At 41.9% G+C, this 27,390-nt stretch overlaps 2 protein-coding genes across 3 annotated transcripts in view; both read left to right on the top strand.

The window, feature by feature from the left end:
* The window catches only part of LOC106572110 (partitioning defective 6 homolog beta), a 40,011-nt gene extending 31,709 nt beyond the window's left edge, over positions 1–8,302 (top strand). The window contains exon 3 of the mRNA XM_014145959.3: positions 4,483–8,302. Coding sequence (XP_014001434.1) covers positions 4,483–5,363 — 881 coding nt within the window. The 3' untranslated portion in view covers positions 5,364–8,302. The remainder of the gene's footprint in view (positions 1–4,482) is intronic.
* Positions 8,303–8,806: 504 nt separating this feature from the next.
* Positions 8,807–27,390, top strand: part of LOC106572111 (ADP-ribosylation factor guanine nucleotide-exchange factor 2 (brefeldin A-inhibited)) — a 40,432-nt gene continuing 21,848 nt past the window's right edge. For both annotated transcript variants that reach the window (XM_014145962.3, XM_014145961.3), the window contains exons 1-9: positions 8,807–9,138; positions 18,814–18,844; positions 19,097–19,220; positions 24,579–24,725; positions 25,164–25,343; positions 25,686–25,953; positions 26,067–26,273; positions 26,393–26,508; positions 26,694–26,827. In XM_014145962.3, the coding sequence (XP_014001437.1) occupies positions 8,973–9,138; positions 18,814–18,844; positions 19,097–19,220; positions 24,579–24,725; positions 25,164–25,343; positions 25,686–25,953; positions 26,067–26,273; positions 26,393–26,508; positions 26,694–26,827 (1,373 nt within the window). In that variant the 5' untranslated portion in view covers positions 8,807–8,972. The remainder of the gene's footprint in view (positions 9,139–18,813; positions 18,845–19,096; positions 19,221–24,578; positions 24,726–25,163; positions 25,344–25,685; positions 25,954–26,066; positions 26,274–26,392; positions 26,509–26,693; positions 26,828–27,390) is intronic.

The raw sequence follows: 27,390 nt of genomic DNA, 5'->3' as shown, positions 1-27,390 counted from the left end.
AAATGGAAGCAGTTTGGAACCACCAAGACTCTTCCTAGTGCTGGCCGCCCGGCCAAACTGAACAATTGGGGTAGAAGGGCCTTGGTCAGGGAGTTGACAAAGAACCCAAATGTCACACTGACAGACCTCCAGAGTTCCTCTGTGGAGATGGTTGTCCTTCCGGAAGGTTCTCCCATCTCTGCAGCACTCCAACAAAGCAAGCCTTTATGGTAGAGTAGCCAGACGGAAGCCACTCCTCAGTAAAAGGGACATGACATCCCGCTTGGATTTTGCCAAAAAAGGTACCCAATGACTCTCAGACCATGAGAAACAAGATTCTCTGGTCTGATGAAACCAAGATTGAACTCTTTGGCCTGAATGCCACGAGAACCTGACACCATCCCTATGGTGATGAACAGAGCAACGTACAGAGATCCTTGATGAAAACCTGCTTAGAGCGCAAGGTGGCTACTTTTTAAAATATCAAATAACACTTTTTGGTTAGTACATGATTCCATATGTGTTACATCATAGTTGTGATGTCTTCACTATTATTCTACAATGTATAAAATAGTAAAAATAAAGAAAAACCCTCATGAGTAGGTGTGTCCTAACTTTTGACTAGTATTGTATGTAAATGAGATTTCTGTATTTCATTTTCAGTAAATTTGCCAACATTTCTAAACATGTTTTCACTTTGTCATTATGGTATATGGTGTGTAGATGGGTGAAAAAAAAAGTCAATTGAGTCGATTTTGAATTCAGGCTGTAATAAGTCAAGGGGTATGAATTATTCCTGAAGGAACTATGCTCACTACATTGCATTCCTGAAGTTTGAGTACTGTATTTAAGGAGCATAAAGGTGAACTCGTATCTACACTGCTGGTGTTATTTTTGTTTACTTAATTATTAGTCTGCTGACTTCCAACCATTGTACATAATGAGGATAACTCATAAACTGACTCAAGACACTGAATGTGACAGTGACCCCGGCGGCCCTGCCCTAGGGAAATGTGCTGGGACATATGACAGTGGGGGACCCCCAAAGGGACTCTCACCAAGAGCGTCACAGATGATTAGTCTGGGTCCATGTGGCTTTAGCGCCATAGTATTGACTATTTACACCCGCTTGCTTTATCGACCATAGGAAAACAGCGATGGCGGGTTGGAGAGAGAACTTAGGAGGGGTCAACTCTTCGATTTGGTGTGTGTGTGTGTAAAAGGCATGTTTGTTTGTGTGTAGTCTAATGAGACTGAAAGCTGTGCTTGCTGCTTTAATGAGATATGAGAAGGGATTGGTTTTCACTGGCATCAGTTGTCAGAGAGAGGATCATTAGAGTCAGAGAGAAACACTCAAGGGATGGAGCAATCAAATCTACATATATTTGCCACATACGCCGAATACAACAAGTGCATACCTTACCGTGAAATGCTTACTTACAAGCCCTTAACCAACAGTGCAGTTCATGAAAGAGTTAAGAACATATTTACCAAATAAAGTAAGGATAAAGTGACTTTGCATAGATGATGAACAGCGAGTAGCAGTAGTGTACAAAACAAATGGGGGGGTGTCAGTGTTTGTGTGTAAGCAAGGGTAAGTTCTGGTTTGTGTGGGCTGTTATGCAGCAGTTGGTGTGCGTGGCTGTTTATGCGACTTATAGAACAGCTTGTCTTTGAGGCTGTATGAGTGGCCCTCACGGGCCTCCTATTCTACACTATATCCTTGACTATAACCTCATTGTTAGACTTTCCTTTTGATATTTGGGGGGACTGTGTGAAAGAGGAGAAAAATGTAGACATTCACTGGTATGCTTGACAGGGACCAGTCTGCCAGACCTGTGCATGCCTGTCCTTTAGAAATGCCCTACTGTGTGTAGATGTAAACATACCTCTGTGTGAATATCACACATACTTTTGTATATATAGTGTATGTGGACACCCCTTCAAATTAGTGGATTTGGCTATTTCAGCCACACCCGTTGCTGACAGGTGTATAAAATCGAGCACACAGCCATGTAGTCTCCATAGACAAACATTTGCAGTAGAATGGCCTTACTGAAGAGTTAAGTAACTTTCAACGTGGCACCGTCGTAAGGATGCCTGCTTGCCAATAAGTCAGTTTGTCACATTTTGGCCCTGCTAGAGCTGCCCCAGTCAACTGTAAGTGTTATTATGTTGAAGTGGAAACTTCTAGGAGCAACAACGGCTTAGCCGTGAAGTGGTAGGCTACACAAGCTCACAGAATGGGACAGCCGAATGCGCGTAGGGCGTGAAAGTCGTCTGTCCTCTGCAACACTCACTACCGAGTTCTAAACTGCCTCTGGAATTAACGTAAGCACAATAACTGTTCGTCGGAAGCTTCATGAAATCGATTTCCATGGCCGAGCAGCCGCACACAAGCCTAAGATCACCATGCATAATGCCAAGCGTCGGCTGGAGTGGTGTACAGCTCGCCGCCATTGGACTCTGGAGCAGTGGATACGCGTTCTCTGGAGTGATGAATCACGCTTCACCGTCTGGCTGTCTGACAGACGAATCTGGGTTTGGCGGATGCCAGGAGAACGCTACCTGCCCAAATGCATAGTGCCAACTGTAAAGTTTGGTGGAGGAGGAATAATGGTCTGGGACTGTTTTTCATGGTTCTGGCTAGGCCCCTTAGTTCAAGTCAAGGGGAACTCTTAATACTACAGCGTAGCACATTCTGTGCTTCCAACTTTGTGGCAACAGTTTGGGGATGGCCCTTTCCTGTTTCAGCAGGACAATACCCCCGTGCACAAAGCGGCGTCCATACAGAAATGGTTTGTCGAGAACAGTGTGGAAGAACATGACTGGCTTGCACAGAGCTCTGACCTCAACCGTTGGAATGAATTGGAATGGCGACTGCGAGCCAGGCCTAATCGCCAAACAACAGTGCCCGACCTCACTAACGCTCTTGTGGCTGAATGGAAGCAAGTCCCCGCAGATATGTTCCAACATATAGTGGAAAGCCTTCCCAGAAAAGTGGAGGCTCTTATACAGTAACAGCGAAGGGGGGACCCAAAAATAATACGGATGATTTTGGAATGAGATGCTCGACGAGCAGGTGTCCACATACCTTTGGTCATGTAGCGTATTAGCTGGATGCTTCAAAAACATTGAGTCTGGATTATTGTGTGTGTTCATATATTTTAACTCAACATTCCAGTGTGTTTTTGTGAATATGTAAACCTATAATTTGTTTTGCAGTTATTCGTCCTGGTAATAAATGTATGTCTCATGGGAATTGAAATGGGATACCGCTTCTCTGTACAATTGATCCTTTGTTTTTCTTGTTGGTATGGGGAGGGGAGGAGGGAGTACCTGTCAGAATCTGAGTTCTGGAATCCTTATCTTCAACCTGCCTGGACCCTATCCCAGATCCACACAGTCTATAGTGACAACGTAACTATCCCTGGACAATTATAGATGATGCTGAGGTGCATACAGTATATCCACATCACCTGAGCAAACTTCAGTGTACACTACGTTACAACACCATGGGGTACGGAAACATGTCTTTCATTCTAGGACATACAGTACCAGTCAAATGTTTGGACACACCTACACCTACTTTTTTTCTACATTGAGATGGTTTGGGATGAGTTGGACCGCGGCGTAAAGGAAAAGCAGCCAACAAGTGGTCAGCATATGTGGGAACTCCTTCAAGCAAAGCTGTCATCAAGGCAAAGGGTGGCTACTTTTAAAGAATCTCAATTATAAAATATATGTTGATTTGTTAAACACTTTTTTTTTGGTTACTACATGATTCCATATGTGTTATTTCATAGTTGTGATGTCTTCACTATTATTCTAAAATAAAAATAATTACAATAAAGAAAAACCCTTGAATGAGTAGGTGTGTCCAGACTTTTTACTGTGTGTGTGTGTGTCTATCCAGCGGGAGAGAGAAAAGACAGAGCGATCGATAAAGGGAATGAGTGGGGCACACAACACAGGAGGGAGTTAATGTTTATGATAATGTTCAGCATCTGTGTGCTGGTAGTTAACCATTAGAGAGCCATTGCCTGGTTCTCTCTGTCCTCCCAGACCTTTGATCTAGTATAGAGCCCTGTCCCTGCTCTGAGCCATGCTCAGGTATGTCCCACAGCAGCACGGTCGCCATGAGTAAGCCTGTGAGGAATTCAGAAAGCCCTTTCATGAAATAGAGACCGGAGTCTACGCTTCCATTTACTCCACATGAGGAATAATACCAGGGAAGGGAGGGCAAAGGAAAGCACTGAAACAAGTCTAGTGAAAGGAGGGAGTTGCTCTAAGCTAAGTGAAGCCTCAGGCTTAGAGCAACACAATTGCTTTTGCATAACTACAGTAAAGTCTGCATTAGAATGTCAGTAATGAATTATAGTTCCACCATGATAATGATTGCCAGTAAGCATTTATGGGATGATATTGGATCCCATCTGCACTGATGTGATATTGATGTGGTTGGTTCTAATACATATTATGTTTTCCCCTCTCTTTTTGCAGAGGAAGCAGACTACTCTGCGTTTGGTACGGACTCTCTGACCCGTCCTAAGAAGACTGTCCTAGCGGCCGTGTTGCTGCGGCCTGATGCCAACCGGAAGAAGCCCCCTGTGATCATTAGCCTGCCCAGGGACTTCAGGCCTGTCTCCTCCATCATCGACGTGGACATCCTCCCTGAGACCCACCGCCGGGTGCGCCTCTACAAGCACGGCCAGGAGAAACCATTGGGTTTCTACATCCGCGACGGCTCCAGCGTCCGGGTCACACCCCAGGGTCTGGAGAAGGTGCCTGGGATCTTCATCTCCCGCATGGTGCCTGGGGGCTTGGCTGAGAGCACTGGCCTGCTGGCCGTCAACGACGAGGTGCTTGAGGTCAACGGCATCGAGGTTCAAGGCAAGTCTCTGGACCAGGTGACTGACATGATGATCGCCAACAGCCACAACCTCATTGTGACGGTGAAGCCTGCCAACCAGCGCAACAACATCATACGGAGCAGTGGTGGAGGGGGTGGGGCGGCTTCCGGGAGTTCGGGTCGCTCTTCCGACAGCGGCGCCAGTTTCTACGGCTATTTCACCCCGGGCGCTGCCATAGCGACGACCCCAACTCACATCATCCAGAACTTCCACCCAGAGGAGCTAGAGAGTGATGAGGATGATGAGGACCTGGTGATAGAGGCAGATGGGGAGGCTGTGCCCATCCCACGGGCAGCCTCGGCCAGCTGCAGCATGCCCTCCCTGCCCCGCTACGAGCCCCACCTGAACCTCCGCGCCACAGCCAACGGAGCCCTGGCCTCCAGCACCGGTTCACTGAGCACGGTCAGCACGCCCGACAGGGGCCTAGAAGGAAGGAGCCTTGAGGAGGACGGCACACTCATCACACTGTAGACACATACACCCTTCATACTTGCACAATAATTACGGCACACACACATCCATACTTAAATAGTTTTACTCTTGCTCTTATATGCAAAAACATAGTCTTGCACATACATTCAGATACCTTCATGCATACACAAAGAACACAAACACCAAGACCTACGCATGCGTGCCATAGTATCGCCACAGCCCTCCCTACACTGTGACCGACAGACACATTAATTACACATGGTGTTTTTGTGGAAGGGGAAACTCCTGATTCAAAACCACAAAAAGCACTTGTTTCTATTTCGGGAGGGGGAGACCCTTTCTATATTCTTCCTCTTGAGGGCAGGAATGAGAGGGTATTCTCAGTTGTGTTTTTTTTTTCAATTTTGTGAACTGTACGAAAGGACTGATTTAATGAAAGAAGTGGGCAAATGAATGCGCATATGTATGCTCTGACCTCTCCCTAGCTATTCTACCCTGGCTTGTTAGATAGAAGAGACTGTGTCTTGAGCACATTTGACAATCTGCTTTTGCCTGGTCACTTTGCAAATGACAACAACCCCTCCCCTAGGTGATTACAGCATGTGGGAACTAAAGCAATGGCTTCCATCCTACCTGTTACCATAGTAACCAACAAAGAGCAGAGGTCTGCAATAATACATTAATTTAGTCTGATGAGAAAAAACAAATATGGGCCTCTTTTGTGTGGATCCGAACAGGGTTAACCACTATCCCTTTTTTTTTTACCCCCCAAGCTTTTAATGTTGATAATCATTAAAAACCAACTATAAGCAATTATGCGAAGCAACTGGACTTTCGAAAATCTCTAAGGTTTAATGCTGTTTTTTTTTTCTCCAGTTTTATTTCAATCAAATGATTTACTGTATGATTTTTATTTTGTGGAAAATAAGTGTACCGCAACATACCATATTGGAATTCTAAGGACCCATGGGTAAGGACCATATCTCTACATTACTGTCATCGGTCAATAATCCAGGATGTTGTTGTGTGGGTGAGGATGAAACATCTTTCTTGTTTTTAGTTTTTATTGAACTTTTCTTTCCTCATGACAAGGGCTATTTCCCCACTTTGTCTATAAAGCGTGACAGTATGTGATTGTATATGTGATTCTCTGATTTCTCTGACCATGACTCTTCACTCTCAGTATGTTCCTCATGTTCTCTCTTTTTCATCTGTCTATGTTTTATATGGGCGGAAGTACATGTAACCAATAGGGTGGGCTTTCTTAGTTTTCCATCTCTAACTTCACTTCGATGTGGCCTGAATCATTCGTGTGTGAACAGTGCCCTCACTTCATATACAGTATTTGTCCCTATTTCAAAGAATGTAATACTGGTATAGATTGCACATGAATAACTGGACTGTGACTGATGTTACATAACTTAGAGCTAGGACACTAATGCCCCAAGAGAGGAGGGATGGAACTGTTGAAGAACCAAGTCGGCAGGAAGAAGTTACTATTTTGACACACTCTCACACATACCGACCCAGTCTCTGTGTTTGCACCTTGTGTTTGAGTAAGGTGGAGTTCGATTAGCGCTACGCATTGTGTAACTTGGATCAGGTGAGGAAGTGCGTATTCTCACCTGTTGCTGGTCACATGTCTGTCACCTGATGTCTGTACCTGTGGTTGTTCAGGAAGGTCAACACCAGCAAGGTGATTAGAATGCCGGTAGCATAGATCCAACAGACTTGCCCAAAACACTAGACAGTTTTTCACTGCAACACCCCCCAGCGAAGAAAAACAATTGCAGCACCCCTGCCCACAAGCTACTTCCCGTGGCTATGCACCAAACTACAAATGCTTAACGTGAAACTGATCAGGCGAGTACTGCAGAACGTCTTCATTCAAATAGATTGTAGTTTTATTCTCTGTGTTATTAGTTGCCATTGAGCTGTTGTGAAGTATATTTGGGAATTAACACTAAGGCTGTACTCAACATGTAAACAGTAATAGAAGCTAACATACTCCTTTGAGAGCAGATGGGGAACTGATGTGCATCATTTCTCATTGATTTTGGCTTTTGCTATGGGAAACAAAATGTACTGGGAACAGTTGCCTTACTCCCCTCTAACCCCCTCTACTGAGCTGGACTGCAGTCTGTCTTACAGGCAGAAAAACGTAATGAGAATCATAAACACTGGATCCGTGATCGAACATCTGCTCAGAGCAGGTTATGTGAATTGAACTTCCACTCATACTGACTCATTGACACTGAGGTACTACTCCATTCTCTGTTATGGTACACACAGTGTTGAAGAGTTGCGATTTGCTTTGTCTCTCATTCCAAACAGTTCTGTAACATTCAAAGCATGACGAGTGACATTTTGAATGGCCGAATTTTAGAAATCTGTTTAATTTATTTTTAACTACACAGGGCATTGGGATTGTTACCACCGCTATTTATTTTGTAGTCATGTTTCAGCATAGCAGTGAAAAGTCATATGTTTAAATTTCATTTGTGTAACTGATCCACTATGTTAATTCATGGTTGAAGTTCATGATCTCATCTATTCCTGGTAGGTACTTCTTCTTGTCCTATTTAAAAGTAGTTTGATTCAATTGTTTTCCTGTACAAGCAGTTTATAGGGGTGTAGATTATAACTCACTTTGACAGTTTTTTTTTCCCCCCCTCCCCATACTGTGAATTCCTTTATTCCTGGAGAGACCCTGTGTTTCAGAATTATTTTGGTTTGTGTCGGTTCGTTTTTTTTTTTAAGATAATGAGCAAGGATTTTTGCTTGCTAGATAAATCCTAAGGTATAGATTTGTACTGAACATTTTCAGTATTTTCTTATCAATACTATATGATGTACATTTTTATCACATTTAATGAAAATGTTTTAAAGTAGTAAAGAAATGTATGAATATAGATGCACATGTATAATTGTTGATTCCATGAGCTGGAAAAATAAACTAATATGTAGCAATCATTGACTATACGTTTTGTTTCTTTTATTATTACAAAAAACAGCATTTTAAATAATGTAAAGCTTTCAAGACCCAAAAGTAACATAAAATGCTGAGGATCATATCATGTTCAAGTGCTCCCATCATATCTTGTCATGTTCCAGACTTGGGACCATTGGCTTGGGCACAGTTGAAACATAGTAGCAAAGATGCTGGTAACGCATTCAGTTGTTCAATGGAAGAGGTATCAGCCTTTCTCTTTCCATCATGTTTCTAGAAAACAAAAAACAATTTTTTTACCTAACTAGATAACCCCAGATATTTTTGGGCTACACTGCTGCTTTCAGAAGAATCCTGATCAATTAAACTTGTATTAACGAGTCACGTCGGGGCTAAAATATTATCTGTACGAAATATGTATAAAACCCTTATCAGCATGACGTATTTCAGGTTTTGTTGGGGGAACTGAAGGGATCATTCGATCCAGTGGAGGGGGCCAAAGCGTCAAATAAAATCACTTTAGAATCACGTGACGTGACGTGTAAACAACATGGCGACTCAGTGCTGAGGTAGCAGCCCTAACAAACTCGGTGGATAGACACACCGATAGCCTGGTTTCGTTAGCATTTCTCTCGCCTGCATCTACGCAGGGTCAGGCCAGAGATGCCGGCCTGAGAGAGGAGCAGTTATATCAAAAGATGCAACAGCAACAACGTCTTGCTCAACAACAACACCAGAAGCAGACGGAAAGCACAAAAACCAAGAGCATGTTTCTGTCTAGGGCGCTGGAAAAAATCCTGTCGGATAAGGAGGTGAAGCGGAGCCAGCACAGCCAGCTGCGTAAAGCATGCGAAGTGGCTCTTGGTGCGTGAGTTTCATTTTTTTTTTTTATTGGTGGACGTTGCATCCTTGGTGTTATTTCTTCAACGTAATATTTGAGCTACTTAACGTTAGCCCTTCCGTGATAACTTGTTCATTTTGTTTGTTAGCGAGCTAGGTATGGCGTTCAATGGCCTCCTGTCAAGGTAGCTAGCTTGCTAGCCAGTTCGATTAGCCAGATTGGTGGCTAGATAGCTACTAACACCACGCAGCATAATGTTCAATGCTTCCAGTCTTCGAAAACTGGGTAATGATCGTGGAGCCTTGTCATAGATCTGACTGCATGTGAACACTAGGCTATTATATTCAGTCATATGCTATGTCTTCAGATTGCATTATCATCCCTGTCAACTTTGACAGCTAGCTACCTAGCTAGTTGGCTAACGAGTTAGCTTGCTAGCTAGCCATTGGACCAATCATTGTACAGTACGTAGCACTGTCACCTTCAGTCAGCTGGCATTTACTTCAATCAGGATATTCTGACGTCTATTTTCCACTGAGCAGTGGAGGGATAGTTTTACACACCCACGCATTGCTTTTGTTCTGTGTTTTTTGTTGTTGTTGATAAATACTGCTAAATTGTAAACATGTTGGAGACATGGCAGCTGTACATTTTTACTGTTAATGAGTACACGTGTGTATTTTACTGTAGTTGAATGCCGTTCTGAACTAACAGTAATAATGACCATAGTTGCTGTTGTCCAAAAAAACACGAGGTTCTTGAGCAGGGTCTAACCCAGTGATGTGTGTAAACCCATCATTGGTCTAATCTAGAAGAATTTCTAGCTCGATGTTTAAAGCTACCAGAAATTCCAGTTGGGTGATGGCATACTTCCGGGAACTTTGAAGCCTATTGTCCAGTCACTCCCTCATTTATTTTGAGATGGAAATAAGTTTGCGCTTTGACCCGGTCCTGCACTGTACATTATTTATGATTCATGGCAGGTAGACAAGCAATGGTTTCCTATTCACCACTTAGATTCCAGGCGACACATTGTCACAGACAGGTAACCCCATACTGAAGTAGCTCCAGATTCATCAGGTGGGTAAATGTTGACTTTGCTCCCTTTAAATGAATCTCTCCATATTTACATTACCCAGCCCATTCATAGACTATCATATTTGGTACACTAAACAGTTTACTTAGGCTCTAGTCTATTCATTGCATACTTCTCGTTGGCATAGATGTTGCGTTCATCCTGGTTTGGAGTGGTGTTGGGAGAACCTGCCTGTCACCGCTACACTTCATTGCCCAAGTTCTTTGTTATAATGAGCATTGTTAATCTGATAACATGTTATAATGAGAGTGCCACAATGAATCTTTATCCTCCTCTGACAAATATTAGCCACTCTTTTTCACAAACTGAGTGGCCAATGGACTGTGGTTCCCCCTAGTTTGTGTACGCACACACATGCCATCGAGCAATTAGGCTAAATGTCCTGGGGGGGGGGGGGTTCCACTTCCAACAGACACTGTCTGGCACCATAGTTTGTTCATTTGCGCTTTACTGCACTGTAATGTATCCTAGGTTGTGACATTTAGACTATTGCACAAGTTGTATATCCTGATTATATTTTAAAGGGGAGATGAGCGACTGGAGGTGTCCAGTGGTGCAATAATTATAATGCTGCTTCCACATATAATGTAATGTTTATAGATCCCACAGGTAATGGAATGTTTGTGGATCCCAGATGAGCCTTGGGAGATTGAGGGCATCTTTTTTTTCCCCTTTCTGATTAAGAAGTTTTCACATGTACAATACAACTTAATTGTCCATAGTAACAACGGAAATGTCCCCCCCCACCCCCAGAGAGCACACAGACACACAGTTGAGGGGCACAGGGTCAAGCTGCAGTTGAGATAACTGCCGTAGGCTATTTCCTCAGTCCATAGTCTATGCTCCCTGTTCTGCTGTTAGGCATGCCTTGCCTTGAGAACAACTTTGTGTGTCAGCAGTTGCCAAGAATATCTGTATGTGGAGTCCTTGGGTATAGCAGCAGTTGGTCATCTGGATGTGTGTGATACAGCCCTTGATCACATCTGGCCTTGTATGCTAATGCTTAGGCCTAATACATAAGCAAAATTGTGACGTTGACTGGTGCATTTAGGCCTGTTTCGACAGAGCTGTTATGAGCACAGGCCCTTATGTCACAACTTTGACATATCAATATCAAGGGGATACGATTGTGTCTGGTCATTAGCTAGAGGTTTATGGGTTTTGCGGTGGGGGGAGTGTAGGCCTACTTTAATTTAAGTTCGCCTAACACCATAATCTCAATTGTTTGAAGTCCGTTTGATTTGTTTTTGCTAATGTAACTGTATAAATGGGTATGTAGATACTGTCATTTCTATGCTACTGAAATGAATTGAGTCACAGAGGAGACACTTCTGAGGGGTATAGTACAAAGCAAGATCAGTGAGTTGGCTAGCTAACTTTGACAAAAACAACCAGAAAGAACTGTTGATTTTCTGGTTCGTTAGGAAACCTGAACAGGTACGTGTTTTGGTTGTTGAGTCAATTATACCATGCCTATTTCAAGCTTATCTTTCTAAAAGTTAAAATGTATTTCAGAACATGTAGGCAAGTTAGCTGGGGGAAATTCCACCATAACAGAGTGGCGCTGGGACCCACTTTTTCTTTTTTCAATGTATGCCAACCAAAAACCATTAATTGGAAAGTTTAACAAATCATGCTCAAGTCTACTTTTAATAATTGCCACTGAACATTTTACTAAAACACATTTACTTGAGGAACAGTGCAGGTAGAAAGTTGGGTAACAGAATAACAATAAAATCTCATTCTGTTTTTTTATGTGACCACGTTCTCCAAAAACTCTAAATTATCTACTCCGAATTAAGATTGAAATATGTCTGCAGAAAGAATGTGGTGTCAGCTACGATATGATGTCTTTTAGTTATTGAACTACAGTAACAGAAGTGGATCAAAACCTGGTAACAGAATGTCATCATGGGTCCTTGATCTGTACTATATAGAAATGCGTTCTTATGAATGTCATTCTCTTCATGGTGATGTGTCCTGAACTGGTACACACATTTTGCAACCCTACTGGCATGCATAGTATTAATATCATCCCTCTGATTACAATGTAGAGCAAGATATACACTCTCTTCTGGACCAGCTGCAGCTTAACTAGGTCTTTCTTTGCAGCACTTGACCTTATGACTGGACAATAATTAAGATAAACTAGAGCCTGCTGGATTTGCTTTGTGGAGTGTGGTGTCAAAAAAGCAGAGCACCTCTTTATTACGGACAGACCTCTCCCGATCTTTACAACCATTGAATCTATATACTTTGACCATGACAGTTTACAAACTTAGGTAATACCAAGTAATTTAGTGTCTTCAACTTGGTCATCAGCCACACCATTCATGACCAGATTCTGCTGAGGTCCAGAACTTAAGGAATGATTTGTACCAAATACAATGCTCTTAGGTTAAGAGATGTTAAGGACCAGTTTATTACTGGCCACCCATTCCAAAACAGACTGCAACTCTTTAAGGGTTTCAGTGACTTCATTAGCTGTGGTTGCTGATGAGTGTATGGCTGAATCATCAGCCTACATGGACACACATGCTTTGTTTAATGCCAATGGCAAGTCATTGGTAAAAATAGAAAAGAGTAGAGGGCCTAGAGAGCTGCCCTACGGTACACCACACTGAGGCTCCTGAGTGGCGCAGCGGTCTAAGGCACTGCATCTCAGTGCAAGAGGCGTCACTACGGTCCCTAGTTCGAATCCAGGCTGTATCACATCCGGCCGTGATTGGGAGTCCCATAGAGCGACGCACAATTGCCCAACGTCGTCCAGTTTTGGCCGGTGTTGGCTGTCATTGTAAATAAGAATTTGTTTTTAACTGACATGCCTAGTTAAATAAAGGAAGACCTTTTTAATTTTTTTATTTATATACATATATATTTATTTTCAATGACATATATGACATTAGAGAAGCTTCCATTAAAGAAAACCCTCTGAGTTCTATTAGATAGCTCTGAATCAACGATATGGCCGAGGTTGAAATGCCATAACACATAGTGGTTCCTCCTTTAAAAGTTGTGAGTTTATGCCGCGGGACTTAGAGGTACCCAGCGTCACGGCTTCATTGCTCCAGACCACAGCAGGGTGGAGTTAGAGCACTCATTATGCTTTTGGGTCCCAAGATTTTTATGTGAACAATCATATTGAGTGGTTCCTATGACGAATTTGACGTTATGCCACCTGTCGCTGGTGACTTTCTTAAGCAAAGATGTCTGACAAAAACATTACGGTGGAAGCAAATGTAAGTAATTCTAATGTCATAACGAGTCAAGCAAAAAATGTACAATTGAGAGGAATATGTTAGTCTTACATGCTGACCAGACCGGACACGTCGCGTGCGCGAGCGTCGCAAAATAAATTTAGAAATCCATGTTATTAACCTCTTAGGGCTAGGGGGCAGTATTTACACCGCCGGATAAAAAACGCACCCGATTTAATCTGGTTACTACTCCTACCCAGTAACTATAATATGTATATACTTATTAGATATGGATAGAAAACACCCTAAAGTTTCTAAAACTGTTTGAATGGTGTCTGTGAGTATAACAGAACTCATATGGCAGGCAAAAACCTGAGAGATTCCTTTACAGGAAGTGGCCTGTCTGACCATTTATTGGCTTTCTTTGACATCTCTTTCCAAAACAAAGGATCTCTGCGGTAACGTGACACTTCCCACGGCTCCCATAGGCTCTCAGAGCCCGGGAAAAAGCTGAATGTCGTCATTCCAGCCCCAGGCTGAAACACATTATCGCCTTTGTCAAGTGGCCGATCAGGGGACAGTGGGCTTAGGCGCGTGCACTGGTTGCCCCCGTCTTTCTTTTTTTTCCTCTATTTACCGAAACGCAGATTCCCGGTCGGAATATTATCGCTTTTTTACGAGATAAAAATTGCATAAAAATTGATTTTAAACAGCGGTTGACATGCTTCGAAGTACGGAAATGGAATATTTTGAATTTTTTTTGTCACGAAATGCGCCATGCTCGTAACCCTGATTTACCATTTCGGATAGTGTCTAGAACGCACGAACAAAACGCCGCTGTTTGGATATAACGATGGATTATTTGGGACCAAACCAACATTTGTTATTGAAGTAGAAGTCCTGGGAGTGCATTCTGACGAAGAACAGCAAAGGTAATAACATTTTTGTTATAGTAAATCTGATTTTGGTGAAGGCTAAACTTGCTGGGTGTCTAAATAGCTAGCCCGTGATGGCTGGGCTATGTACTTAGAATATTGCAAAATGTGCTTTCACCAAAAAGCTAAAGCTGTTTAAGTGTTCCCTTTATTTTTTTGAGCAATATATATAAAACATTTTCTTACCGAGCCTTTCCAAAAGTCCACGCAAGTTTCTTCAACTCTCTTCTGACTGTGATTAGAGCGATGTTGATGTTGTGCCGTGATGCCAGCAGATTCCAGATTGCCTTTGCCGACCGCTCATCGTCTTCATTCATCAGTGAGTCGATGGAAATTTAATGCAATGTAAAAATGTGCAGCATACAGTAAAGACCAACAGTCGATTTATTTAATTGTTATTTTTAGCATTTTTTGCCTACTTTACAGTATTGTCGCCTACTGTACCTGTTTATTTTCCTGGGCTTTCGAGTTTGGCGTAAAACGGGCATCTGATGATAGTGTTTGCGAATAGCACTGTCCGTTACCAAAATCCCCAAGTCTACCAGTATTTTTGAAATATCTCCAGTAGATTTTCCGATCCTCCTTAAAGCCCTATGCTCAGTTAATAAATGAATAGAGATCCTGGTCATAGTGCTACAGTATGTTGTACAGCATAATCAAAGTGAGGACAATCGGCGATCTGCTGTATACTTATAGCAAGCATATTGTAACCTGAAAGTCACACCTTTCCTCACCCCGCCCAAAACTCCACCCTTAAACAGCTGGTTTTTGAATGGTAACTGTGTTATCTAAAAAAATGACATTGCGACCAGAGAACAGACTAAATGGATTTCGTTTTCATCAAGCCAGCTATAAGCAAGTGATGTCTGCTAAATAATCAAGTTAGGTTTCTCCGTAAATAAAGAATTCTAAATAACAAACGGGCTTTATTTACAAATTAGTGAGAATGTCTCACCCCATGTTCAAGAATTGCCTTTTTCTCGCTCACTCTAGGTTAAATGAAAACGAAATCTCCAAAATATTGTTACTTTTTAAACAAAGGAATATTATTATTATTAATTAATTTAGAATTATATAAAAAAACGTAGATATAAAAGCCTATTTTAGATATTCTAAATTAATTAATTATAATATTCCTTTGTTTAAAAAGTAACAATATTTTGGAGATTTCGTTTTCATTTAAGTATGAGTGACTATGATGGTTCGTTGTTAGCATTTCCTGCCGAAGTTTTCCCACTTTGCCAATGAAATAATCGCCGACATCAAATGGCTTATTCATCACAAAACCATCTGATTCGATGAAAGATGGAGTTTCTGCCCTTAATTTCATTTAAAGTAATTACAATTTTTCATATCATTGATCTTGGCTTCATAATACAGTTTCTTCTTCTTTTTGAGTTTAGTCACATAATTTCTCAATTTGCAGTAAGTCAGCCAGTCAGATGTGCAGCCAGACTTTTTAGCCACTCCTTTAGCCCCGTCTCTTTCAACCATACAGTTTTTCAATTCCTCATCAATCCATGGAGCCTTAAACAGATTTTAGTCAGGTTCTTAACAGGTGCGTGTTTATCAATAATTGGAGGAAGCAATTCATCAAGTGCAGCGTCTGGATGCTTTTTATTAATCACGTCAACAAATATTTTTAACATCATCCACATAAGTCTCATTTCTCTGTCATTGTTATAATGAATTCACATACAGAACTGATGTGCTCTCTAAATAAGTGCTGTCTTCTTGCCGTTGTCCTGTTTAAACTCATCAAGCTGACCCTGGGAGAACTGTGAACTGTTCTTCAGGTCCTGGTCCTCTGGTCAGGTCGTCCATTCTTTTATTAGTTGATGTCATCAGTATTTGGACAAGATGCTGGAAGTTATTTTCTTGTTGTAACAACTGCTTGTAGAACTGTTTTTGTAAGTTTAAAAGATCCTTCACCTGTGATTGACACCACTCTCCTCAACGGTACTCCCACCGGTTTTGGTCTTTGTCATGGTAACAACGTAGGTTATGCTGTTACTCCTTGCAGTTCCAGACAGGGCAGGTCACAGGGAAGACTGAAAACAACAACAACAACAACAAAAAGCAGGGGTCTAGACAGCCACAAGCCCGGGACAATCCGCAGTTCCAGCCACAATGGCTAAACAAGTCGCGGGTTGTGTTCAAGCTAGCTTGATAGGCTGCAAGCGAGTAATTTCTCGCATGAAATAGCCTTCATTTCTCAGAACAAGAATAGACTGACGAGTTTCAGAAGAAAAGTTATTTGTTTCTGGCCATTTTGAGCCTGTAATCGAACCCACAAATGCTGATGCTCCAGATACTCAACTAGTCTTAAGAAGGCCAGTTTTATTGCTTCTTTAATCAGAACAACAGTTTTCAGCTGTGCTAACATAATTGCAAAAGGGTTTTCTAAAGATCAATTAGCCTTTTTAAAATGATAAACCTGGATTAGCTAACACAACGTGCCATTGGAACACAGGAGTGATGGTTGCTGATAACGGGCCTCTGTACGTCTATGTAGATATTCCGTAAAAAATCTGCCGTTAAAACCTGTTAGGGCTAGGGGGCAGTATTGACACGGCTGGATAAAAAACATACCCGATTTAATCTGGTTACCACTCCTACCCAGTAACTAGAATATGCATATACTTATTACATATGGATAGAAAACACCCTAAATTTTCTAAAACTGTTTGAATGGTGTCTGTGAGTATAACAGAACTCAAATGGCAGGTCAAAACCTGAGCGATTCCTTTACAGGAAGTGGCCTGTCTGACCATTTCTTGAACTTCTTTTCCATCTCTATCTTTTACTAAGGATCTCTGCTCTAACGTGACACTTCCCACGTCGTCCATAGGCGCTCAGAGCCCGGGAAAAAACAGAATGTCGTCATTCCAGCCCCAGGCTGAAACACATTATCGCCTTTCTCAAGTGGCCGATCAAGGGACTCTGGGCTTATGCGCGTGACCCGACCGCTCCCGCCTTTGTGATTTTTTTCCTCTGTTTGCCGAAAAGGAGATTCCCTGTCGGAATATTATCGCTTTTCTACGAGAAAAATGGCGTAAAAATTGATTTTAAACAGCGGTTGACATGCTTCGAAGTACGGTAATGGAATATTTAGAATTTTATTGTCACGAATTGCGCCATGCGCGCGACACTTCTTTACCATTTCGGATAGTGTCTGGAACGCACGAACAAAACGCCGCTATTCGGATATAACGATGGATTATTTTGGACCAAACCAACATTTGTTATTGAAGTAGCAGTCCTGGGTGTGCATTCTGACGAAGACAACAAAAGGTAATCAAACTTTTATAATAGTAAATATGATTATGGTGAGTGCTAAACTTGCCGGGTGTCTAAATAGCGAGCCCGTGATGCCTGGGCTATGTACTTAGAATATTGCAAAATGTGCTTTCACCAAAAAGCTATTTTAAAATTGGACATATCGAGTGCATAGAGGAGGTCTGTATCTATCATTCTTAAAATAATTGTTGTGCTTTTTGTGAAAGTTTATCGTGAGTAATTTAGTAAAATGTTAGCGAATTCCCCGGAAGTTTGCGGGGGGTATGCTAGTTCTGAACGTCACATGCTAATGTAAAAAGCTGGTTTTTGATATAAATATGAACTTGATTGAACAAAACATGCATGTATTGTATAACATAATGTCCTAGGGTTGTCATCTGATGAAGATCATCAAAGGTGAGTGCTGCATTTAGCTGTCTTCTGGGTTTTGGTGACATTATATGCTGGCTTGAAAAATGGGTGTCTGATTATTTCTGGCTTGGTACTCTGCTGACATAATCTAATGTTTTGCTTTCGTTGTAAAGCCTTTTTGAAATCAGACAGTGTGGTTAGATTAACGAGAGTCTTGTCTTTAAATAGCTGTAAAATAGTCATATGTTTGAGAAATTGAAGTAATAGGATTTTTAAGGTTTTGAAAATCGCGCCACAGGCTGCCAGTGGCTGTTACGTAGGTGGGACGCAAGCGTCCCACCTAGCCCATAGAGGCTAACAATGTCTACACTGTATTTCTGATCAATTTGATGTTATATTAATGAACAAAACTTTTTTATTTTCTTTCAAAAACAAGGACATTTCTAAGTGACCCCAAACTTTTGTATGGTAGTGTATATACACATTGATTCTTGAATATGAATTATGAATGCCTCATGAGCTTAGTTGAACTGTCGTACCCCACCAGAACCCAAAATATAAGCCTGGTTTATGCCAATGTTTGTAAACATTGTAAACGTAAACAATCAAAACATGCCTTAAACAATCATTTTGATATCTTGGATGGTCAGTCCTTGCATCCATAGCTCTGTCTTTGAGTTTGAGTGGTTACATTTCTCCAGGCCCATCCCTCAGCGTTTTACTAAAACTGAGGCAGGGTGTACACTTTGTTTAGCTGCGGATTGTCGCTTTAAGGTAAATGTTCGGACATCGCTAATCTTGTTCCTTTTGTCTTCACAGATGAAATTAAAATCGAGCTTGAGAAGCAAAAGTAAGTTCCAACCCCTTTCCATCTTTTATATTTATATTTCATGGGCAAGTGATTGGTTTTATGCACCTATTAAGCAGTCACCACTGTTATTAGTGCTTTTTAAGTTAGTAATGTCCTGAGGCCTGCATGATTTAATCTGTATTACATTAACATTTTAGTCATTTTTCAGACGTTCTTATCCAGAGCAACTTACAGTGCATAAATATTAAGATTATAGTTCCTGTTCTCATTTACCTTTCCTTTGGCCTGCAGAGATGGCACTGTGGTCCCGCCCCGAGCAAACTACATTGAGGCTGACAAATATGTGCTACCTTTTGAGCTTGCCTGTCAATCTAAGTCCCCACGCATTGTCAGCACCTCGTTGGACTGCTTACAGGTATGTAGTGATGGGGGAAGAAGTTACATTGGGATATTATTTTGGATGATACAGTGCCTTCGGAAAGTATTCCGATCCCTTGTTAGGTTACAGCCTTATTCTAAAATTGATATACCGTAATTTCCGGACTATTAAGCGCACCTGAATATAAGCCGCACCCACTGAAAATGTAAAAAATAATATTATTTTTGAACATAAATAAGCCGCACATGTCTATAAGCCGCAGGTGCCTACCGGTACAGTGAAACAAATTAACTTTACACGGGCTTTAACGAAACACGGCTTGTAACAAAAATAAATAGGCTTTAACGAAACACGGCTTGTAACAAAAATAAATAGGCTTTAACGAAACACGGCTTGTAACAAAAAATAAAACATTTGCAGTAAGCTTTAGTTGTCTTTTTGCACTGAGTCAATTCCTCACGCTGCTGTTTCCAACGTCTTATCGACTCATTAAGACCAAGCTCCCGTGCAGCAGCTCTATTTCCTTTTCCAACAGCCAGATCAATCGCCTTCAACTTGAAAGCTGCATCATATGCATTTCTCCGTGTCTTTGCCATGATGAGGGTGACAAAATGACTACCGTAATCAGAATGATGGGAAGTTTGAGAGCGCTCGATTTAATCTAAACAGTAAACAAAAAAGTTGTTTGACCTTAACCCGTTCGGCAATTTCATTGGTCTAATGAAAGCTTCATGCCGCCAAAAAACTGAGCACGTCACAGAATGTTTTGTTTTTTGGAGAAAAAAAAATTGTAAGCGGGAAAAATCAATTTTTAGCCGCATCATTGTTTAAGCCGCGAGGTTCAAAGCGTGGGAAAAAAGTTGCGGCTTATAGTCCGGAATTTACGGTAATAGTCCCCCCCCCCTCAATCTACACACAATACCCCATAATGACAAAGCAAAAACAAATTTTCAGTTTTTTTTTTGCTAATTTATAAAAAAATAACTGAAATGACATTTACATAAGTATTCAGACTCTTTATTCAGTACTTTGTTGAAGCACCTTCTGCAGCGATTACAGCTTAGTCTTCTTGGATATGACGCTACAAGATTGGCATACCTGTCTTTGGGGAGTTTCTCCCATTCTTCTCTGCACATCCTCTCAAGTTCTGTCAGGTTGGATGGGGAACGTTGCTGCACAGCTATTTTCAGGTCTCTCCAGAGATGTTCGATCGGGTTCAAGTCCAGTCTCTGGCTGGGTCTGAGGTCCTGAGCGCTTGAGCAGGTATTCATCAAGGATCTCTCTGTACTTTGCTCCGTTCATCTTTGCCTCGATCCTGACTAGTCTCCCAATCCCTGCCGCTGAAAAACATCCCCAGAGTATAATGCTGCCACCACCATGCTTCACCATAGGGATGGTGACAGGTTTCTTCCAGACGTGACACTTGGCATTCAGGCCAGAGAATCTTGTTTCTCATGGTCAGAGTCTTTGTGCCTTTTGGCCAACTCCAAGCGGGCTGTCATGTGCCTTTTACTTGGGAGTGGTTTTAGTCTGGTCACTCTACCATAAAGGCCTGATTGGTGGAGTGCTGCAGAGATGTTTGTCCTTCTGGAAGGTTCTCCCATCTCCACAGAGGAACTCTAGAGCTCTGTCAGTGATCATCGGGTTCTTGGCCCTTCTCCCCCGATTGCTCAGTTTGGACGGGCGGCCAGCACTAGGAAGTGTCTTGGTGGTTCCAAACTTTATCCGTTTAACTTTTCTGGCGCAGGCGTTCCGCTAGCGACTCACCTCAACAACATCCGGTGAAATTGCAGAGCGCCAAATTCAAAATACAGAAATAGTCATAATAAACATTCATAAAAAATACAAGTGTTATACATCGGCTTAAAGATTAATTTATTGTTAATCCAGCCGCTTTGTCAGATTTCAAAAAGGCTTTACGACGAAAGCATACCATGCGATTATCTGAGGACAGCGCCCCGCTTACAAAAGCATACAAACATTTTACAACCAAGTAAAGGAATTACAAAAGTCAGAAATAGAGATAAAATTAATCACGTACCTTTGAAGATCTTCATATGGTTGCAGTCACAAGAGTCCCAGCTACACAATAAATGTTTGTTTTGTTCGATAAAGTCCCTCTTTATATCCCAAAAACTCTGTTTTGTTGGCGCGTTTTGTTCAGTAATCCACTGGCCCAAAGGCGGTCAAAACATGCAGACGAATACATCCTAATAGTACCGGTAAAGTTCGTGAAAACATGTCAAACGATGTTTATAATTAATCCTCAGGCTGTCAATTGTTTAAATAATCGATAATATTTCAACCGGACAATAGCGTATTCAATAGAAAGGAAAAACAACAAAGGGCGCGTAATCGGTCACGCGCGCAAACCAGCTCTGCAATCTTCCTCAGTCCACTGACAGAAAGGTCTCATTCTTCTTTATTTTTCAGAAAACAAGCCTGTAACAATGTCTAAAGACTGTTGACATCTAGTGGAAGCCATAGGAACTGCAATCTGGGTCCTAACCCATTAGATACTCTATAGGCATTCAATTGAAAATGCCCACATCAAAAAAATCCCACTTCCCTGATGGATTTTCCTCAGGTTTTCGCCTTCCATATCAGTTCTGTTATACTCACAGACATTATTTTAACAGTTTTGGAAACTTTAGAGTGTTTTCTATCCAAATCTACCAATTATATGTATATCCTAGCATGCTTCTCATCCAGATGTCGAAATACTGCCCCCAAGCCATAAGAAGTTAAGAATGATGGCGGCCACTGTGTTCTTGGGGACCTTCAATGCTGCAGAAATGTTTCTGGTACCCTTCTCCAGATCTGTGTCTCGGAGCTCTACGGACAATTCCTTCAACCTCATGGCTTGGTTTTTGCTCTGACATGCACTGTCAACTGTGGGACCTTATATAGACAGGAGTGTGCGTTTCCAAATCATGTCCATTCAATTTAATTTACCACAGGTGGACTCCAAGTTGTAGAAACATCTCAGTGATGATCAATGGAAACAGGATGCACCTGACCTCAATTTCGAGTCTCATAGCAGGGTCAGATTACTTATGTAAAAACATTTCCAAAAACCTGTGCAGTATTGTGTGTAGATTGTTGAGGATGTTTTTTTATTTAATACATTTTAGAGTAAGACTGTAACATAACAACATGTAGAAAAAGTCAAGGGGTCTGAAGGCACTGTATATTGTATCGTTTTGACAGTGTCACAATATTATTTTTGAGCTAGTTGGCTGTACCTGCATCAAAACTGCAGTATTTTTCCTTCACAGCTTGTTCTCCATCCTTTTAAAATATGGAGCCACTTTGTTTTCAGCACTTTTATTTCCATGTCTGATCAAATATGTTTAACATGGATTTGCAATTAACCTGTTGGGGCTACAGGTTAGCAATGAACCCCGAGCCGGGATTGCTAACAAGGCTGGAAATTCAAAACATCAAAAATCTAATAATTTCAATTTCTCAAACAATCAACTATTTTACACAATTTAAATGATAAACATCTCCTTAATCTAACCACATTGTTCGATTTTCAGAGGCTTTACGGCAAAAGCATAAAGTTAGATTATGTTAGGACAGTACATATCCACAAAAGTACAAACATCCATTTTCAATTCAAGGTCAGGCGTCACCAAAAGCAGAAACCAGCTTGAATTATGCACTAACTTTTGTCAATCTCCATCAGATGACACTCCTAGGACATTATGTTATACAATACATGCATTTTTTGTTCCATCAAGTTCATATTTATATCCAAAAACAGCATTTTACAGTAGCGTGAAATTCAGATTTTTTTCTTCTCTGAAATGCTTCCGGTGAACATAACAAAATTACTATTCGAAAACATTGGTAAATTATAATATTGTCATTCAAAGAATAATATATTATCATCTCGTAATTGCTACCGAATGGCCAGATCTCAAAATAACTTTACTGGGAAATCACATTTTGCAATAAACGGGGTGCTATGCTAAGAACAACAGGCTATGCTATACAGTTAGCATCATCTAAAATCGATAATAACATTGTAAATACCCCCTTACCTTTGATTATCTCCATCAGAAGGCAGGATCCCAGGTCCGGAAGGCATTCCAGGTCCGGAACAAATGTGGTTTCTTTTGACAAAGTTCATAATTTATGTCCAAATAACACCAAGTACTTAGCGTTCATTATGCTCCCACAAAACGTGGTGGGGGACTGGTAAAATCACGCCGAAAAGCTAAAAAAAAACCTAGTAAATAATCTATTTATGTCCGTTCAAACATGTCAAATGTTGTTTAGCATTAATCTTTTGGTCCATTTTTAACGTTAAACATCAGTAATATTTTCACACAACCTATCCTATGTCTAGATAAAAAATGATGACAAACTCACGTTTCTCAGATTTATGCGCAGGCGTAAAAAAATGAAGTGATGACATGTCAACTTCCTTGGATTCTAATTTGCTCTCTGTTTATCATAGACGCTTCAAACAACTTTATAAAGATCGTTGACATCTAGTGGAAGCCGTAGGTGTTGCGAAATGAATCCTTTCTCACTATGGTATCTATAAAACAATGACACTAAATAGTACAGTCACAGAATTCACATTTTTTTGGATCTATTTTTCACAGGTTTTTGCCTGCAATATGAGTTTTGTTATACTTACAGACACCATTCAAACTGTTTTAGAAAATTCAGAGTTTTTTCTATCCGAATGTGTTAATAATATGCATATCCTAGCTTCTGAGTTGGTGTAGGAGGCAGTTAAAAATGGGCACATATTTTTTTCAAAATGTCTCAATACTGCCCCCGAGCCCCAACTACAGTATCAAATCGCAATACATATTATTTTTAAAATTTAATTTAACTAGACAAGTCAGTTCAGAACAAATTCTTATTTTACAATGACGGCCAAACCCTCCCCTAACCCGGACGATGCTGGTCCAATTGTGCGCCGCCCTATGGGACTCCTGATCACGGCCGGTTGTGATACAGCCTGGGATCGAACCAGGGTCTGTTGTGACGCCTTTAGCACTGAGATGCAGTGCCTTAGACCACTGCGCCACTCGGGTCCCCAAATGTATATAGAATCATGAGAATCGAAAATACATATCGTGTTGGTACCTAAGTATCGTGATGATATTGTATCATCCCTGGCCATTCCCAGCCCTACAGGTCCTCAAGTTTACACATTAAAGTATGCACACGCCCGTGTAATTGTGAGAGGGAGCTGGGACTCAATTGTGGGTGGAAGGTAATTTTAAGTCCCTACTTGTAAGTGCCACTGGTTGGAGAAGTTCAAATGTTGTTACCCCTGTTGTGCAACTCCTCGGAGTTGTGCTCCTAAATATCAGAGATGTATACATTCTCCGCAATCTCTCATCTCTCCTTTCCCCCCTGTTGCAGAAGCTCATTGCGTATGGCCACATCACAGGCAACGCCCCTGACAGTAGTGCTCCAGGGAAGAGGCTCATCGACCGGCTGGTGGAGACCATCTGTAACTGTTTCCAGGGCCCACAGACAGACGAGGGGGTGCAGCTGCAAATTATTAAGGTGAGTTTGTCAGGGACTCCATTCATCTTAAACCTTTCCTTTATTTATAGCCTCATATTTATACCGATGTACCATATATAGCCTAGTTGCCTCTCAGGACAAATTGCTGCCCATTATTTCCCACCTCCCATTCCCCACTGTGATACTACAGGTATATCCGGAGGCAAATCTGTCTTTTATGGCTGTACAGAATGCGTGATGCATAACCAGAGCTCATTTAAGTTTCACATAGTGGAACTCCAAAGTTGAGGGTCCAAAGTCTGTCTTGTTCACACAAGCCACCAGTATTGTCACTGTTGATAACAGGTTTTATTGGACTGACCAGTCTTCCTACCGTATTTGAACATCTATAATTCACAAAGGTAGTGCAAGACATGATTTTCTTCTATTTCCCCTGACTGTTCTGACCCCCCCCCCCCCCCTCCTGTTCTCCTCCAGGCTCTCCTGACTGCAGTAACCTCCCCTCACATTGAGATCCACGAGGGGACTGTTCTACTGACTGTGCGTACCTGTTACAACATCTACCTGGCCAGCCGCAACCTCATCAATCAGACCACCGCCAAGGCCACGCTCACACAGATGCTCAATGTGATCTTCACCCGCATGGAGACACAGGCGGTCAGTATACTGTCCAGACCAGCCCAGTTCACTCTCATATTTACTTGTTCATACATGCAGTCATCTAAACAAAGCGCTCGACTCCGTCTTAGACCCTGGTCTGTATCCTCTTAAAGCAAGCTGATTGAGTAATGGAGATTAAAGAAAATCTTGATTGTCTGGAAATGGAGACCTTCCTTGTGTCTCAATAATTTCTCCATAAGTGTATTTGTCAGTGTGTTAACTGTCTGTCTCCTAGCCGACTGGCTGACTTGTTCATTGGCTGTTATTTACATGTTGTTTGGTGTTCCGGCTAGTTTTATTGATCATGACCTGTCTGTCCATCTCCCTGCATCTATACAGGCTCTGGAGTCTCACGAGCAGGAGAAGGATAGACTGTGTTTGCCCCATCAGAACCCTTCCACTTCCCCTGGGCGGATGTGTGGTTCCCCCCGGTCAGACCGCACCCTAGACTTAAGCGGGACCCCCTCTCCTGCGGCCAGCACCCCAGACCTCCATACCACGCCCCTGGCCTCAGACACACCCTCCGTCAATGGCCAACCAGAGGAGTGCAGGACTGAGGAGGATGTGGCTGTTACAGAGGAGAAAAGGGAGGAGACACCACCTCCAGGTATTGGCTTTGAGTATATTTATACTTGGCGTCGATCAAATGCTTCTATTGCATGACATTTCGGAAGCCTACATCATCCTCATTCATTTGACACGTTCTTTTCTCATCAACAGTTTTTGAAGATCCAGTTTCAGAGACCCCAACAACAGTAAAACAGCCAGTCGAGGAAGGGCATGAGGTGGGGCAGGGGGAGAAATCAGAAGTAGGAGAGGAGGAGAAACCAGAAGTTGATTCAAAGCCAACAGAGCAACCAACGAGTGAGGTGGAAGAGGAAGTGGCTCCAGCACCTGAACCAGAGCCACAGCCCCAGACCGCACCGGGTTAGTCATTGGTTGTAACCATAGGTGGTGTGATTGGACAGAGTTTGTTAATCAGGGCTTGTCTTGGTCTATCATTTACACACCTGTATCTGACTGGACTTTTCCACCTCTCCACACAGAAGGGGATCATCTGCCTGAGCAGACCATGGTGGCGCCCCCTAGACCCAGGACAGATACGAACCAAATGAACGGCATTATGGATGACCGTGGTTCAGTGTCCTCTACAGACATCCTGGTGAGTTAGCTCTTATCCGTGGAATGAGGATGGATCACATCAAAGGTTCTATGGGAGAAAACAGTGATTTGTGATTATTTTTGCCCCTATGCATTATACATAGTTTTGGTAGTTTAGTTATACATTGACAATTGCGTTGTATAGTTTGAGCCTGTTCTGTTTAGTTATTTGCTCTCTGTCTTTAGGATGCAGAGTCTATGCAGGGTGGCCAGAACACTGCTCGTTTCTCCCACATTCTGCAGAAAGACGCCTTCCTAGTCTTCCGCTCCCTCTGCAAGCTCTCCATGAAGCCCCTGGCAGACGGACCCCCTGACCCAAAGTGAGACATGATCCACTTGTCCTTCAGCCCCAGTTTCCCCTCTGTTCAAATGCACAACTCCTCCCTTGTTCCCATCACCTAATCCAACTCAAAGTTTCTCCTGGCTTTCTCTACACAATACTATGTACAGTGCCTTCAGAAAGTATGAACACCCCTGGACTTTTTTCACATTTTGTTATAAAGTGGGATTCAAATGAATTTAATTGTCTTTTTTTGTCAATGATTGACATAAAATACTCATGTCAAAGTGGAAGAAAAATATTTATCCAAAATAAAACAATATATCGACTAGATAAGTATGTCAACCCTGCTAAAAGGTGAATTTGTCTCCGAGTGTCTGGTGGAAAGCAGACTGAACCAGGTTTTCCTCTAGGATTTTGCCTGTGCAGCATACCCGTAACACCATGCAGACACCCCCATGCTTGAGAATATGAAGTGTTACTCATTGATGCGTTGTTGGATTTGCCCCAAACATAACGCTTTGTATTCATGGACAAAAGTGGGACATATTTATCAGTTTTACTTTAGTGCCTTGTTGCAAACATGATGCATGTTTTGGAATA

Source organism: Salmo salar, chromosome 15 (assembly GCF_965601325.2).
Source record: "Salmo salar chromosome 15, fSalSal1, whole genome shotgun sequence".
Taxonomy (NCBI): Eukaryota; Metazoa; Chordata; class Actinopteri; order Salmoniformes; family Salmonidae; genus Salmo; species Salmo salar.
The sequence above is the reverse complement of the archived record's forward strand: the minus strand, read 5'-3'. Positions and strand labels throughout refer to the sequence as shown.